Raw genomic sequence first — 16,450 nt, 5'->3', positions numbered from 1 at the left:
GTACTGGGATTAAAGGTGTGCACCACCACCACCACCACCACCACCACCACCACCACCACCACCCGGCTTATTTTTTTTTCCATTTGTATTATTTTCAAGTGTGTGTGTTATGTGGACATATGCATGTGAGTACATAGAGCTGAAGTTATAAGTAGTGTCAGTCACCCAGTATGGGTGCCAGGAACTGAACTCTAGTCCTTTGGAAGAGCAATATATGCTCTTAACTACTAACCATCTCTCCATCTCTAAAATAAATCTTTCTTTGAAAATTTATTTTTAAATAATTTAACAAGTTATTGAATTTGTGTACTTGTTTTGCTTGAAAATTATTCTCAAGTCTCTGAAAACTTCGATGATAATCTCATAGCAAAACAGTCTGAACTAATGAATGGTTAAATTAAAATAATTAGCTGGGCATGGTGGCACACATCTTTAATCCTAGCACTGCAGAGGCAGAAACAGGCAGATCTCTGAGTTTGAGGCAAGCCTGGTCTACATAACAAGTTCCAGGGCTATAGAGTGAGAGAGACCCTGTTTCTAATTAATAAAGTAATTAAATTATTGTATATCTACTTGAGGGAGTATTTTGAGACCTTTAGATATCTTCATAATATAAATGGCAGGCTGAATGAGGTCACCTATGTGTGTAGTCCTAACACTTGGAGGTGGAGGCAGGAGGATCAGTCATTCAAGGTCAGCTTTCCCTATGTAATGAATTCAAGGCCATGATGGGCTACATAAGATACTGTCTCAAAAAACTAAAAGCAAAGAAAAAATTTTAAATCAGTAGGGTGTATGTAGCTCAGTGATAGAGTGCCGACTATAATGTGTGAGACCCTAAGTTTATCCTATGCAGCATAAAACCAAAAGGCAAGAAATAAGCCAGTGTATCAATGTCAGTATTTTGGGTGTGATATGGTACATGGTTTTACAAGATGTTGCCATTGGGAAATCTGGACAAAGAGTGTATAGATCTGTGTATTATTTCTTACAGTCTTCATGTGACTCTAGTTATCTTGAAAACTTGAAAAAATTGAAATCACAGCTGGGCATGGTGGCACATGCCTTTAATCCCAGCACTCAAGGTAGAGGCAGGCGGATCTCTGTGAGTTCAAGGCCAGCCTGGTCTACAGAGCGAGTTCCAGGACAACCGGTGCTACACAGAGAAATCCTGTCTTGAAAAACAAAAATTAGATAAAAATTGAAATCAAAATTATAAATGTATAACATAAAAATATTTTTATGGACATAAAATAACAGGCTAAAATCCAAGGGTACACTGTATTGTGACTGTGTCAAATAATGCACAGGGAAAGAAGGAAACCCACGTGTGCTCATGATGATGTCTAAGTCATGCATTTCACATGACTTTCCTTTATACTTGGCCTCATTTGTCATTGTCCTATAATGCACATGTACTGTAAATTCCTACCATTAAAGAAGTAAGAGTTATCCTTTAAGAATGGAAGTTACTATTTAAAAACCTTATTTTCTTCAGCATGCAAGTGTGAAGGAAAAGATAACCGAATTCCATTGCTGAAGGAAGTGTTTGAGGCCTTTCCTGAGACCCCCATTAACATCGACATCAAAGTCAACAACAATGTGCTGATTAAGAAGGTATGGGGGTCATTGTCTCAGTAATACCAGAGTAGGTGAGAGACTGACAGTGTGCGGAGGAGGAGGACATGCGATATTCTAGGGAACACCATTGTTTGATTTCAAAAACTAAGTAAGGTTGGATAGGTGAGAGACTGATAGAGATCAAGGAAACTAGATAGGCCGGGACTCAGCATTGTTTAAAGTAATGTCCCATAAAGGTCACCGAAGCAAACTTTCCTATGTCCCGTTTTTCCAAGTGAGTTGCCTAGCTGGGTCATGACTAATGTAAGCTCTCTTAGGCTCCAGGCATCCTGATCTTTCTATAATTGACTACCAGCTTTAAGTTGTTCATTCATGGTTTGTTTATGTCAAATTACTAAGTAGTCATATTCAATTTTTATGTCAAATTCTGAGTAGTCATATTCTAATACGTTTTAGAGTGGTAAAGGTAAATCATTTTGCATTTCATAAAATAATCCCAATTTACTTACCAGTTTTTCCACAATTTTATACTACCTATTGAAAAGTAATTGATTGTAACCTGTTTTCAGAGTAAAACCATATAGGTGGATCTACATACAGGCCTATGCATAAAATTCTGAATTTTCCCACGTAGGTCTCAGAACTGGTGAAGCAGTATAAGAGAGAGCACCTGACGGTGTGGGGCAATGCGAGCTCTGAAATCGTGGAGAAGTGTTACAAAGAGGTAAGCCTCAGAAGTCACCCGGGGTGCCGGCTCTCTGTACGGCTCGCTGTTGCGGCTCCTAGCTCATGAGCGAACGGAAGGAACTAGCCTGACGTTGCTCATAGAGATGACGGACTGCATCTGGCAGCTTATGTTGGTTGTTGGTTGTGACGTGGTCTAGGGGGTCTTGATTGGGTTCATTTTCCTCTGCCTGTTAAAGAATTAAAAGCAGAAAAAGTCTGAAGTCCACAGGAAGCAGCGAAACAACCTCACACACCGAGACAGAATCAGCAGTTAGAGGAAGTCCGCACACAGCAGACGTGCAGAGAAGACCCTCTGTAAAGTCAGGGGCGGGGGCTCAGAAAGCTGACAGCCCAGTGTCTTCTCGAGGCCCGGGGGTTTTAAAGCCTCTGAAGAGTCAGTCCCCTCCGTTAGGGTTGGTCAGAGTGAAGACAGGATGGTTGCTTGGACTGCAGCTCTTGGGTGACGTGTCCTGATCAGGCCCTGGATTTTTTGAGCTAGTCCATCTGCAGGGGGCCTGGTGGGTGACAAAAGCTGCCAGGCTTTTGTCTCAAATCAGGAGGTTGAAGAAGAAGCTGGCCATCTTGGAAATCAACGGGTTTGTTACTTAGCTATGGCCCCTCTCTTCCCTGTCTGTCTGTCTGTCTGTCTGCATACAGGGAGTCTCTCAGTTGTAACATGGTTCACTGAACTGCATCACATGCTACTAAGATTTGTCCATCAATGTTGTATGCATTATACAGGAAAGACAAGATTTGTCCATCAATGTTGTATGCATTATATAGGAAAGACAAGATTTGTCCATCAATGTTGTATGCATTATACAGGAAAGACAATCTTTGTGTTGTAATGTCTGTTGTATTGGCCCTTTAAATTTCTGTGTGTGTAATTTCAAAACAAATTATTTTGTTTTCCAAGTTGTTTTTGCTCTCCCACACATACTCAAGCCAAGGTGATGAGTGTTGCATGGTACGTCCCGCGGGACATTCACTCTTTAAAAGTTTCCCGGTTGCTGGAAATGTGTCTGTAAAAATTTGCTTTGTTTTTGAAATGATTTCCCACATTTCCTCCAGCAACTTTCATGAGCTCATAGAACTTGGAATTCAAATACCACCCCCCCAAAAAAGTCTTAAGAACTGAAGATTCCGTTTATTTTTATTTAGAGAATTAATTCATTTACATGTGGTACTGGGGATTCAACCAAGCCTGATACATTTGTTGGTTCATACCACGCTACCATTGAGATATATACTAAGCTTGGGGCCCTTTTTTAAGGACACAAAGGATATCAAAGTGTAGGGGAAAATATCATGACACATAGAAATTCTCAGATAGATACGAAAAACTCTTAGGAGTTTTCCTTCTCAGCAGAAAAAAAAAACAAAAATACTCAGGGTCCAGCATGGCATGGCTCAGAGTACAGCTAGGCCCATTAAGCCGAGTAGGTGTTCTTTAAGCGCTCTAGGCTGGAGGGCCCAAGGGAGCTTGTGAACAATAGGCGAGAGACCACAGAGCGCATGCGCTGGCTACACAGTTAGCTTCAGGGCTTGAGAACTTCAAACTAGAACTTTTTCCCTCAAAGCTGGTCATCGTCTAATGGCACGTTAAGGTGTTCCCACCTGGAGAGAATGTACCAGAGGCCACCTGCTAGCATGTTTGACATCACCACACAACCTGTCAAAAAATAACGAGAGTACAAATGCCGGGAGCCGCGTCCGTCTGGAGTCGCTGGTGGGGAATGTACGGCCGCTTTCTTCAGTAGCTGTTTCAGAAGAAGAGGGTTTGTTTTAAAGAAAACTAAACACACAGTCACCATATGAACCAGCAATTTCATGTCAGTCATTTATCCCCAGACCCGGGCAAAGGTGGGGGGAGGGAACTGACTCCACAGAGTTATGAACCGTGGCGTGTCCTCTGATGGCCGCTTGTGAACCGTGGCGTGAACACCATGCATATCCCCAAAAATAAATTAAAAATGAAGCTAGGCCTGGTGACATGTGCCTTTAATCCCAATGCTCAAGAGACAGAGGCAGGCACATATCTGAGTTTGAGGTCAGCTGGTCTGTAAAGAGAGACCATGTCCCCCACTACCAAAAAAAATTACTATAAGAAAAATAATTAAAAACTCAACCTTAAACCAGGCTGCAATGCAGGACTGTAATCCCAGCTACTCAGGAGGCTGAGGCAGGAGGATCAGAAGGTCAAGGTAAACCCGGGCTACAAAGTAAATTCAACACCAGCCTGGGAAACTTAGCAAGACCCTGTCTCAAAATAAAAAGTAAAAAGAGGTGTAGAGCTGTAGCTCAGTGGTGGAACACTTCCTTAGCAATACTCAAAGCTTTGGGTTCGAACACACAGTCGCGCGCGCACACACACACACACACACACACACACTCAAAATGTTACATACTGATGGGGTGGCAAAATGGCTCAGCAGTTAAGAATACTTATGGCCAAGCCAATGATCTACACTCAATCCCCGGGACCCAGGCTATGGAAGGAGAGAACTAACTGCTTTCTGCAAGTTGTCCTCTGACCACCACACAGGCACCCCCACCCCTAAATAAACAAATATACATCTTTAAAAGTTACATGCTGGGGCCCGAGAGATGGCTCAAACTTTAAGCCCAAGTTTGAGTCCCAGCATCCATGTGGCAGGCATGAGGTTGACCTCCAAACATGGGCACAAGTACGGCCACCCCAAACAAACATGTACACACACACACACACACACACACACACACACTGAGTCGGGGGAGGGACGGGGGGGAGGGAAATGAATAAGTAAAACCCTTCTTTTTTTTAAAATGATTTGAAGTATAGTATAATTAATATGTAAACAAGTTACAGTGGTTTATTATCAGGTATTATCTACTGTATATAATTGTATTGCTATACCTTTATATGACTGGCAATTCAGTGGGCTTGTTTACAGTGGTGTCACAAACCCACGAATAGTACATTGCATTGCACTAGAGCTGTTAGAAAGTCAAAGGCTGTCACTACACACGTGGGACATTTCAGCTCCTTTATCTTAAGGACCACTATTACATATGCAGCCAGGCGTGGACTGGAACACTGTTAGAGACAGGGTAGAACTACACGTGTCACATTTTTATTTTATTTCCTTACTTTTTTGCTTATCCATTGGTTAGTACTCAGTTGCTTCCACATTTTAGACATTTGAATGATGCCTGTTATGAACACTGGTGTAGAAATAAAAGATCACTGTGAACAATTGTGCACCAGCACATTAGATATATTCTCTCTAAGAACAGGACTCACTCCTGGAAAATAAAAGCTAACGAGAGTGAATCATGGGAGAAACAAATTCTGAGTTGATCTATAACGAATAAGGAGAGTGAGTGAGTAATCAATGTCTTTGTAGCTGAGCTCTACCCAACAGTCAAAGAGCTAACAACGTCAGTCCTTGTCGACCTTTCAGAGAAGAGGAAACAATACCCAAGTCATCCTCAGACCAGCAAGTACCTTAAATATCAAAGCCAGACAAAGACGGTGGCAGAAAACTACGTACAAATATCACTCATGAGGAGATTTAAAAACCCGAGCAGGGTAACTGGCAGACCTCCCCCACTCCAGTCTCCACATTTCTTTCAGTTGAGCTGTATACAATGAATGGAAGGCGAAGTGGTGGAAGAGTTTTCTAAGTGAGGGCAATAGTACCCACAAAGTGGCAAAATATTTGAAATTCTCAAGCATTACTGAGTAAAACCCTTCTTTCAAAAAGGGTTATATGCTGTATGATTCCATTTATATAACGTTCTCAAAACCGTAGATGTGAATTGCAGATTGGTGGCTGGCTGCCAGGAGACAGGCACTGGAGCGGGTAGGGAGTGGGCACGGTGTTGATAGAAAATTCTCTGTCTCGTTTGTGGTGGTTATAGGAATCTGTACGTGGACCACACAGAATTTAAACACATGCTTGTACACACACACACACACACACACACACAGATGGGAACAGATTAAAAATGATGACACAAAGAGAAAATGATGCAAACGGACTAAAATCTGTCATCTAAGCAGCAGTAATACATCATTGTCAACTGGCTTGGATCCTCCTCTAGTACAGCCTCATCACACATCGCCTTCTGGAGAAGCCAAGTCAAGCACATGTCACACTCTACTGGTTTTATAACTTTCTGTGAGTCTCTAGTTATTTCTAAATCAGAGCTAGATTCTTGTTCTAATTTACAAAATTCTATCATTCATTCATTTTACAACAGGGTCTCATTATGTAGCCCAGGCTGGCCTCAAACTTGAGATCCCTTTGCCTCAGCCTGCCATGTTCTGGGAGTGCATGTATGCGCTGTCCCACTTTATGTTCTGTATTTGATCCGTAACAGCAGAACAAGGACGTATTTGCAGCAGTATTGGTGTGCATGTGTGTACCCTAGGGACTCTGGTTTGGTTTTGTTGTTGTTGTTGTTGTTTTCGAAGACAGGGTTTTTCTGTGTAGCCCTGGCTGTCCTGGAACTGTAGACCAGGCTGGCCTCAAACTCACAGCGATCCACCTGCCTCTGCCTCCTGAGTGCTGGGATTAAAGGCCTGAGTCACCACCGCCCAGTGAGCTGTGTATATTTAGCAGGAGCCAAATTACCAAACATTTCATGTATCATCTTTTTTGCTGTTGTGTTGGTGTGCTTCTCCTAGTCTCTAGTTGTCCATATATAACCAACAGACCCATGTCGTGTTACAAAAGCACCAGAGAGACTTCAGTAGCATTCATTCCTCCACGGGGCTCCAAAGTCGATCATTACTTATGAATTACAGACTACGTTTTTCTGAGTTGTTATTGTAATGAATACTCGTAATTCAGAGAATGTTTGCAAGAGTCGTCAGCATATAGTCTGGGAAATATATCCTGAGGTTTATAAAAAAGATCCTGCCTATTAAAGTAACATATAATGTTGTTTATGTTTTAGAACTCAGATATCCCTATACTCTTCAGCCTGCAGCGTGTTCTGCTCATCCTCGGTCTTTTCTTCACCGGCCTCTTGCCCTTTGTGCCCATTCGAGAACAGTTCTTTGAAATTCCAATGCCTTCTATCATACTGAAGTAAGTCCTTATGCTCTTTACCAGTTACCCGTTAGTGAATACTCAACTAGTGGCTAATGCTCATCCCCATCACTCTTAGGTGCTGGGGATCGAAGGCTGGGCATGGGTGGATTCTCCCAGCTCAACCCCTGGCCTTCGCTGTAGTTCACGCGTGGTTTATCCCCACTAAACTTGGACTTGTTTTCATCTGTGCTGAGTCGTGGTAGGATCCCTAGGGGGTGATTAGATGATTTAGGGGGCTGAATTCCTTTCCTGTGGGAATGAGTTTTCTCTTGGTTTTTTTCTGCTGCTTCTCACATGCAAGCGCCTCCCTTGTGCCACTGCCCACTGCTTTCCTGCTGCCTTGAAGCCCTCACAAGAAACAAACCAGGCCAGGCGGTGGTAGTGCATGCCTTTAATCCCAGAACTCGGGAGGCAGAGGCAGGCGGATCTCTGTGAGTTCCAGGCCAGCCTGGTCTACAAAGCGAGTTCCAGGAAAGGTGCAAAGCTACACAGAGAAACCCTGTCTCGAAAAACCAAAGGGGGGGGGAAAAAGAAGCAAACCAATTCTAGTGCTGTGCTTTTGTGCTTCTAGAACTGTGATCTAAGTAAACTTATTTTTTTTTTTTGTAAACATCCCAGCCTCAGACACTTTATTATAGCTATGGAAAAACAGACTAAAGCAAATATCAACAATAAAATAAGTAGACTTTCCCACCCCTAGCTATAGACAGTTGACATCTTCTGGAGGAGAGGCTCGGCTTTCCTCCATGGTATAGCCACTATTACCTCTCCCATGCTCTAGTAACTCCATGCCCATGCTCAGGTAAGCACCCCTAATTCACCTGAGTGTATTGAACATAAGACGGGGGTTTATTGGAAGGAAGAAATGATCCAGAAGGCATGGGAATGGGATAAAAAAGAATAGTGGGGGATTAATATGATCAAGCTACATGTATGGAATTTTCAAAGAATACATTTTAACACTGTTTTTAAGAAATTAATAGACGTTTGTGGGACTTGGGATATATTTTAGTGGTTGAGCTCTTGCTAGCAAACACAAAGCCCTAGGTTCAATCTCCCACACAAACACAGAAAAAAAGAATTCTGCTGTCAAAAGCTTCTTAATATAGTTAGATCACATTTTCCGTGTGTGTGTTGGGGGAGGGAGGGTAACCTCTGGCATTGTTGTTGAGACAGGATCTCTGGCTGAGACCTGGGGCTCGCTGATTATTCTAGGCTAGCTGGCCAGCCTGCCCGAGGGATCCGCCCGTCTCCGCCTTCCCCGAGGTAGATTACACAGTGTGTGTAGTTCACCGTGCTCTGTTTGTTTTTTAGCGTGGGTGCTGGGGCTCAGGCCCAGGTCATCATGTCTGCATGAGCACTGTTCTGTCTGAGCCACCCCTCCACCCCATAGTCCCCAACCAAGTTTTTATTCCAGTTCCTTATTGTGTGTGTGTATGAGTGCACTCTAAGTGTGCCAGTGCACACACGTGGAGGTCAGAGGGCAACCCTCAGCAGTCAGTTCCCTTCTACCACGTGGGTCATCAGATTTGGTAGCAAGCACCTCGCTGAGCCATGTTATGATTCGCTCCTGCTGCAGGCTATTTTGACTGTTTGAGATTCTTAGTGACAAGCTGTTTATTTTATCAATTCTCAATTATATTTGTTAAAAGTCTTCATGGACATCTCTTAGACAAAACAGCTGAAAATATCATTTCATTCGCACGCACGCACGCACGCACGCACGCACATCTTATTAGTGTAGCCCAGATGACTTCAAACTCATGGCCACCCCATTACCCAGCCTCTAGAGTGCTGGGATTTCAGGCATGTGCCGCCCCACCCTGTCCTGCTCAGAAAACACTTGTCTGCAAAGAATCTGTTTTCATTTGCTGTACTAGAAAGACTCTAACCACTTATTACTGAAGTGTTTGGTTCTTTCCACCTAGACTAGAGCGCCACGTCCTCTAGACAGCTCAGTGCACTCTCGAGGGAAGCAGATGTTGTTGTAATACAAACACAGGAAGCAGAAACACTCTGAGAAGTGATGGCAAGGACCAAAGGGATGGCTCGGTTGGTAACGTACGGGCTGTGCAAGCACAAGGACCTGAGTTCGGATCCCCAGAGCCCATGTAAAATCCAGGACAGCGGCATCTGTCTGCAGCCCCCACACTGTGGGATAGAGACTGGCAAATTCCTAGAGCTCACTGATCAGCCAGCTAGGCCGAACCAGTGAACTCAAGGTCCAGGGAGAGACCCTGTCTCAAGGGAAAAAACAAAAAGAGGTTGAAAATGATCAAGCAAGATTCCACATCATCAACCTGTGGCGTCCACATGTGTACACACACACACTTGCACAAACGCACATGAACATGTCACACACACACACACACACACACACACACACACAGTAAGTATGACTTCATAGAATATTATTTCTGTTTGCTTTGATATTCTGTGCAGTACACTGGACACTTAATAAAATAATTAGGAATTGCATTTAGTGAGGTAATTAATATTTGAGGTATGAATCCCTTAGATTCCTGAAATTTTGACCAAGACTTCCCATCTGGGTCAGTGTTAGAGAAAACTTTATTCGGAGTTTCTATTAAAACCAAAAATCAAGCTGGCTGGTGATGGCCCACACCTTTGATCCCAGCATATAGGGGAGGCAGAGGCAGGCCAATCTCTGGGTTCGTGACGAGCCTGGTCTACAGAGCAAGTTCCAGGACAGCCAGGGCTACACAGAGAAACCCTGTCTCAAAAAACCAAAGCAGAACAAAACAAAATTGGACCTAGAGATACAGCTTGGTTGTTAGAATGCTGGGCTAGTATCCATGATGCCCTCAATTTTATCCCAGAATTGCATAAACTGAGTGGGGTACCACATGCAAGGGCTAGGGAGGTGGCTCAGTGGGGAAAGTGCCTGCCGCAGAAGCATGAGGACCTGAGTTCAGGTCCCCTGTACCCATGTAAAGCCAGATGCAGCAGTCTGCATCAGCAACCTAAGGGCTGGTAGGAAACAGACTGATGGTCCGGGAGTTCAGCCCGCTTAGCCCATATGTGAGCACACACCCAGAGAAGGAAGGGGAAGGAGGTGGGGGAAGAGGAGAGCGAGGGCAGGAGAAGTTAGAAAAGAAACAAGAAATGAAGAACTGGGGAGCATGAAAAGCCTGTTTGATAAATGACAAATTCAGAGCGCAGCCAAGAAGCCTTGGCAGGAGAGAGGTGCGGCAGAGATTTCCTGGCAGATGGCTGTGCAGCTCCAGACCTCAGAAACTGGAAGAAGACAAAAGCAAAAATAATAACTCAAGAAAACAGAACAGAGTCAGGCACATCTTCGTCCTTAGGAAGAGAATTAACCTTTGTCTTCTCTGTCGCTTATAGAGTTTAATAATTGCTAGTTTTAAATTTTTATTTATTGTTTGTTTGTTTTTTGGGACAGGGTATCACTGTGTAGTTCTCTCTGTCCTGGAACTCACTATGAAGACCAGACTGACTGGAAACTCACAACAATCCTCCTGCCTCTGCCTCCCAGCCTATCTATAGGCACTGTCTTCAGTTTGAATTTGTCTTGTTCTACCACACTGATACATTCCTGCGTTCCTAATTCGTACTGCTTTGACTTCTCTTAGGCTAAAAGAACCACATACTATGTCCAAAGGTCATAAGTTTCTCATCTGGCTTTCTGATACGTAAGTATTTTAATTATTACTGTGGAGATGTGGAGATTTTATAAATGTTTTTTGAAGTTTTTTTTTTTTTATTGCATGTGTATGTGTGCAAGCCTGCAGATACGTTTGTGCACCACATGCATGCTTTGTGCCTGAGGAGGCCAGAAGAGGGCATTGGATCTCTTGTAACTGGATGGAGTTACCGGCAGCTATGAGCTGCCTGATGTGGGTTCTGGGAATCAGCCCTGAGTCCTCTGCAAAAGTAGCAAGTGCTCTTAACTGCCAAGACATCTCTAGAGAGAGATCTGTATATAAATGTGTGTTTGTATTGTTTTTGTTTTGTTTTGTCTTGTTTTTTTCCGAGACAGGGTCTCACTGTATAGCCCTGGCTGTCCTGGAATTTGTTATGTAGACCAGGCTGGCTGGCCTTGAAGTCACAGAGATTCCCCAGCCAATGCAGGGATTAAAAGCATGCCCCCTCCATGCTTGGCATTTTAGAAAAGAATAAATTTGTTTTGTGTCCAGTGGGAAGTGGGCAGCCTATGCTACATAGTGTGGAGGTCAGAGCACAACTCTGAGGAGTGTTTCTCTCCTTCCAGCACAAGGGTACCAGGGGATAGAGCATATGGCAGGCTTGGCGGCAAGCTCTTTTACCTCTCAGCCCAACTCACTGGCCCTGGAGCTGTGTTTATTGGGTGCTAGCCTTGGAACATGGTGCAGTCTGTCCCCATGTCATCTGTAAGCAGGACTTGAGCACCTACTGTGCAAGTGGATGCCAGTGAGCCATCCGGACCAGCTTAGTCGCTAGTCACAAAACCTAGAGAGATAATCTCCTCAACCTTCATGAGTAAACCAAGCACCTGCCCATTCACTTAAATGGTTTACTCAAGGTTACGTAGCTAGTTACTAGCAAGGTTGCAAAAACTAACTGTTCCCTCCTACTTCCTTGCTGTTTCCACAAACCCACAGTTCACAGTGAGAAGAAGTACGTGTGGCAATACAGGGTGTGTAACCGTGGGTACTGTCTACTGGCACATTTCTTGGAAATTTTTGCACCAGACCCTGAAAACCACCGAAGTGTAGTCCTGCATACAAGCTCCTGATGCCTGATGTCCAGGAGTCCTGGAAAATTAGTTCTCTCTTTCCTGTGTGTCACAGGAGTGTATTCTTTTTGTATTTTATTTTTGGTTTAATTTCTAGTTTTCAAGAATACATTTTTAAAAATAATTTATTTTATTATGTGCATTGGTGTTTTGCCTGCATGGATGATTGTGTGAAGGTGTCAGAGCTTGGAGTTACAGACAGTTGTGAGCTGCCATGAGAGTGATGGGAACTGAACCCAGGTCCTCTGGAAGAACAACCAGTGCTCTTAACTTCTGAGCCATCTCTTCAGTCCCTCAAGAATACATTTTAATTGGTGCTAAAGCTTATGGTTGCTAGATTTTTGTATATTTAATCACTGTGCTACATGTAAATTCAAAACCCATGTCAGGCTGCTTGCAACTGCCTGTAACTCCAGTTCCAAAGGATCTGACGCCTCCTCTGGCCCCCATATGCACCTGCACTCATGTGTGCACGTATCTATCTACACAGACACCACACATAAAGACATAATTTAAAGTAAAATTTTAAAAAAGAATTTGTGATTTTCCAGTATGACTAGTTCCCATCTTATTTAAGTGATTTGTAGTCTAAAATCATTTTTCACAGATACAGAAAATTACAATGAATAGACAAACAGAAACATATATGTTGGACTACAATGGCACAGAACTCCAGTCGAATGCCCTGCCTTAACTTGGAAAGTTGGGCTCAGAACAGAGACTTCTAGTGCATTCTCACTCTCATTTCAGCTCCAGCAGGCAAAGTGAGGAGCCTCCACTTCACTGAGGTGCTGCAAGGAGAACAGTTTTGTGAGCATCCCGTGGCAGCCCGAGAGCAGGCTCTGGGTGGCCAGCAGTCAGCAGATTCACCCAGCTGGGTGTGGTGGCCTTTAGAGAGAGAAGCAGATAGAGTTCTGTTGATCAGAGGCCAAATAGGCCAGCCTGTCTACATAGGGAGTTTAGGCCAGCTAGGGCTACATAGTGAGACTGTCCAAAAAGAAAGAGGGGGCTGGAGAGATGGATCAGTGGTTAAGAGCACCGACTGCTCTTCCAGAGGACCCAGGTACAATTCCCAACACCTACAGGGCAGCTCACAACTGCTTGTAACTCCAGTTCCAGAGGATCTGCCACCTTGGTAGAAACATTATGCAGGCAAAAAAAAAAAAAAAAAAAAAAAAAAAAAAAAAAAAAAAAAAAAATCAGTGCACATAAAAGTAAATAAATCTTAAAAAGAAAGAAAAAGAAAATTAATTTGTAACACCCATTATTACTGGAGATATTCGTTTTCGTTTGTATTGCTGAAGCGCTGGGATTAAACTAGCAATTATTAAACTATAAGCTGATGGATTAAACTAGCAATTATTAAACTATAAGCTGACGGAGAAGACAAAGGTTAGTTCTATTCCTAAGGATGAAGATGTACCTGATTCTGCTCTGTTTTCTTCCCCCTCTAGCCTATTAATGCGGAAAGCTTTATTTGACCACCTCACTGCCCGGGGCATCCAAGTAAGTCTGGGCACTGGTGTCCTTTGAAATAGCAGCGCCCACCGTGTGATACAAGCCACAGCGCAGGGTCTGTAACTCTGCCTGAGCTCTGACTTTGATGCTACAACTGTCATGAGGACTGTATGCTCCTCCTCGTAGTTAGTGATAAAGCATTAGCTAGATTCTTATGTAAATGAGGGCAGCTGAAATCGGGTGGGAGGGTGCATATCTAATGAGGAAATGGAATTTTTTTTTTAAACGAGCTTAATCATTTCTTAAAATGACAACCTTCATAAGGTTCACTGTAAGCATGCTGAGATCCTAGTGGATAAATTTGAAATCATTTTCTATTTAACCTTTCTTCTGATACTTCCTACACCCCAATTCCCAGGTATACGTTTGGGTTTTAAATGAAGAACACGAGTACAAAAGAGCTTTTGATCTGGGAGCCACCGGAGTGATGACAGACTACCCAACAAAGCTTAAGGATTTCCTAAATAATTTTCCCGCGTAAGAAAGGGTCTCAGAATTCCTCAAAGGAGACATGACGTGAAAAGATCCGAGGAAAGGTGTGGCACCATTGTTTCCCTGAGATTTGCAGAATGGTAAAAAGGTTTAATCAGTTAAGTTCTTATTACCTCATTTTAAAGCCTGTATGGGAATGTAGAAACTTCTCTATACTGTATATTTATTTTTCAACAATATTGCTTATTTTACATTGGTAACTTGTTTTGAAAGATAACTGGCTATGAGATGTAAGTAGATCATTGATCAAGATGGCTATATGTGATGCAGTAGTCTTCTATTGTAAATCTGAAATCACAGACTAGAGGCCGAATCAGGCATTAGCCTTCACCGAGAACAAGATCAGCTATAGGAAAAGAAGATTATTGAGCTGGGCATGGTGATGTGAGCCTATAGTCCCAGCACTTGGGAGCCTGAGGCAAGAGGGTCATGAGTTTCAGGCCAGCCTGGGCTACATAGTGAGCTCCCCTGTCTTTAAATTTTTGTAATTAAAAAAGGAAGAAAATTATTGAAGGCCATTACAGCCTTTTTGAATTGTCTGGTTATGTCTAGGTACATTTTAGTGAAAGGGAAAATACAGTGGAAGAAGTAGATGTTAATAGTTAGCCGGCAAGGTGTGTGCTGGTGATAGAAGGTCAATCCAAGTAAAGTTTGTTACTTACCCAGAAATCAAATCTGTGGGCTGAAACAGACTTCTTGGTTGTGGTTGTTAATGGGGACATTCTGTATGGAGTCTTTTTTCAGGTGCGTGACAATGCCACCGTGTCTATTTTTTTATGTCTTCAAAAATAGACTTTTTAATTGTAAATTAAAACAAGAACCAATTAGTCATGTTTTTATGTTTCCTCTAAAGAAATACGCGATTCTTATCTTTTGGGCTTGACTTGACTCTTTAAACCTCCATCAGATTGTAAGTGACATTGCAGTCCTCGTAACGATTGAGCTGGTGGGAGCGCAGCACCATCGCGGGTATTTTTAGTGTGAGCCACCTGCCCTTGACCTTCAGGAACTCAGTCTACTGAGGACTAGCTACCGACAGACTTACCCAACGTTACACATCACTTCCTCTGCTTTCTGATGTGACTCCATGTAAATCTGTTTGTAACCTTTTTGACTAAATTTCCATGATCTCAGATTGGGAGATAAGAATAATATGGACTAATAATAATAAATGTCTTTTGCCTAAATGATGACTCTCGTGTGGGGTGTGCCGCATACAGCTGTGAAGGGCGGCCTTACGAGAGCTCCCATCTGTGGCTTTGTTTAAACTGTAATAAAGTTTTCCAAGAATAAATCGAGGGGCTTGATTTTCTCTTACACTTGTAATTCCAGTGTGTTTCATATAATTTTTTTCAGTTAATGAGGTAATTAATCAATAAATGAGTAAACCTGGGATTTCTCACTAGCATAAAGAGAGTAAAGGAAAACAGAATAATAATTAGGAAGTTACAGAATAATAATTAGGAAGTTACTTCTTGACATTTGGATAGACAACTTGTGCAAGCTAGTCTACTAGAGCAGACTCTTCCATATTATAATTTTTAATTTTAGTTCTTAGAGATCATTTTAATCTTATTTATCTCCAAGGTCTCATTTTTGTCGCCCAGGCTAACCTTGTACTCATGATGCTCCTACCTCAACCTCTTTTTTTGAATTTCTTTTATATGTGTGTGTGTATTTGTGTGATTGTCTCTGTGTGTTTGCATGGTGTGTGTGTGTGTGTGTGTGTGAGAGAGAGAGAGAGAGTGAGTGTATGCTGTACATATGGTGGTCAGAGGCCAGCTTTGTGGAGTTGGCTCTGTCCCTTCACCTTTAAGTAGGTTCCAGGGATGAAATTCAGGATGTTCCATGTACCTGCTGAGCCATCTCGCCGGCCCGGCCTCAGCCTCTTGAGTGATGGAACTCCAGGCCCACACCACCAGGCTAGGCTGATCTCCCACTACTCTATACTGGACACTGGACCCAGATCCTCACGGGAGAGGCAAGTCCTCTGCCCTTGTGTTTCTAGCGCTCTCTTTGTTTTATTTTTATTTTATTTTTGTGACTAAATTATGCAGGCCGTCCTGAACTCACTCTATAGCCCAGTTAGGCTTTGAACTTTGAATCTTTCTGCCCCAACCTCCCCAGTGTTGGAGATTATAGGAGTTACAGGCCTGTGCTACCAGGTCCAGCCTGCACTACTAGGTCCAGCAGCTGATTTTTAAAAAATTATTCTTTTTACGGTTTGTTTGTTTGTTTGTTTTGGTTGTTCCCAACAGGATCTCTCTGTGTAGCCCTGGCTGTCCTGGAACTCACT

At 42.9% G+C, this 16,450-nt stretch overlaps 1 protein-coding gene across 3 annotated transcripts in view; it reads left to right on the top strand.

Annotated features, from left to right (window-relative positions):
* The window catches only part of Gdpd1 (glycerophosphodiester phosphodiesterase domain containing 1), a 39,213-nt gene extending 23,765 nt beyond the window's left edge, over window positions 1–15,448 (top strand). Inside the window, exons 5-11 of one of the 3 annotated variants that reach the window (XR_005090293.1) lie at window positions 1,499–1,617; window positions 2,216–2,305; window positions 7,252–7,385; window positions 11,003–11,062; window positions 13,599–13,650; window positions 14,021–14,198; window positions 15,062–15,448. Coding sequence is in view for 1 of the 3 variants with exons in the window: in XM_028878273.2 (XP_028734106.1) it covers window positions 1,499–1,617; window positions 2,216–2,305; window positions 7,252–7,385; window positions 11,003–11,062; window positions 13,599–13,650; window positions 14,021–14,143 (578 nt within the window). In the remaining 2 variants the exon portion in view is untranslated. Of the gene's footprint in view, window positions 1–1,498; window positions 1,618–2,215; window positions 2,306–7,251; window positions 7,386–11,002; window positions 11,063–13,598; window positions 13,651–14,020; window positions 14,597–15,061 lie in introns of those variants that run through there. The other 2 variants (XR_005090292.1, XM_028878273.2) reach the window with 2 other exon arrangements.
* The last annotated feature ends 1,002 nt before the right edge of the window (window positions 15,449–16,450 follow it).

Source organism: Peromyscus leucopus, chromosome 8b (genome assembly GCF_004664715.2).
Source record: "Peromyscus leucopus breed LL Stock chromosome 8b, UCI_PerLeu_2.1, whole genome shotgun sequence".
NCBI lineage: Eukaryota > Metazoa > Chordata > Mammalia > Rodentia > Cricetidae > Peromyscus > Peromyscus leucopus.
Note: the sequence above shows the minus strand (reverse complement) of the source record. Positions and strands in the feature narration are given on the sequence as shown.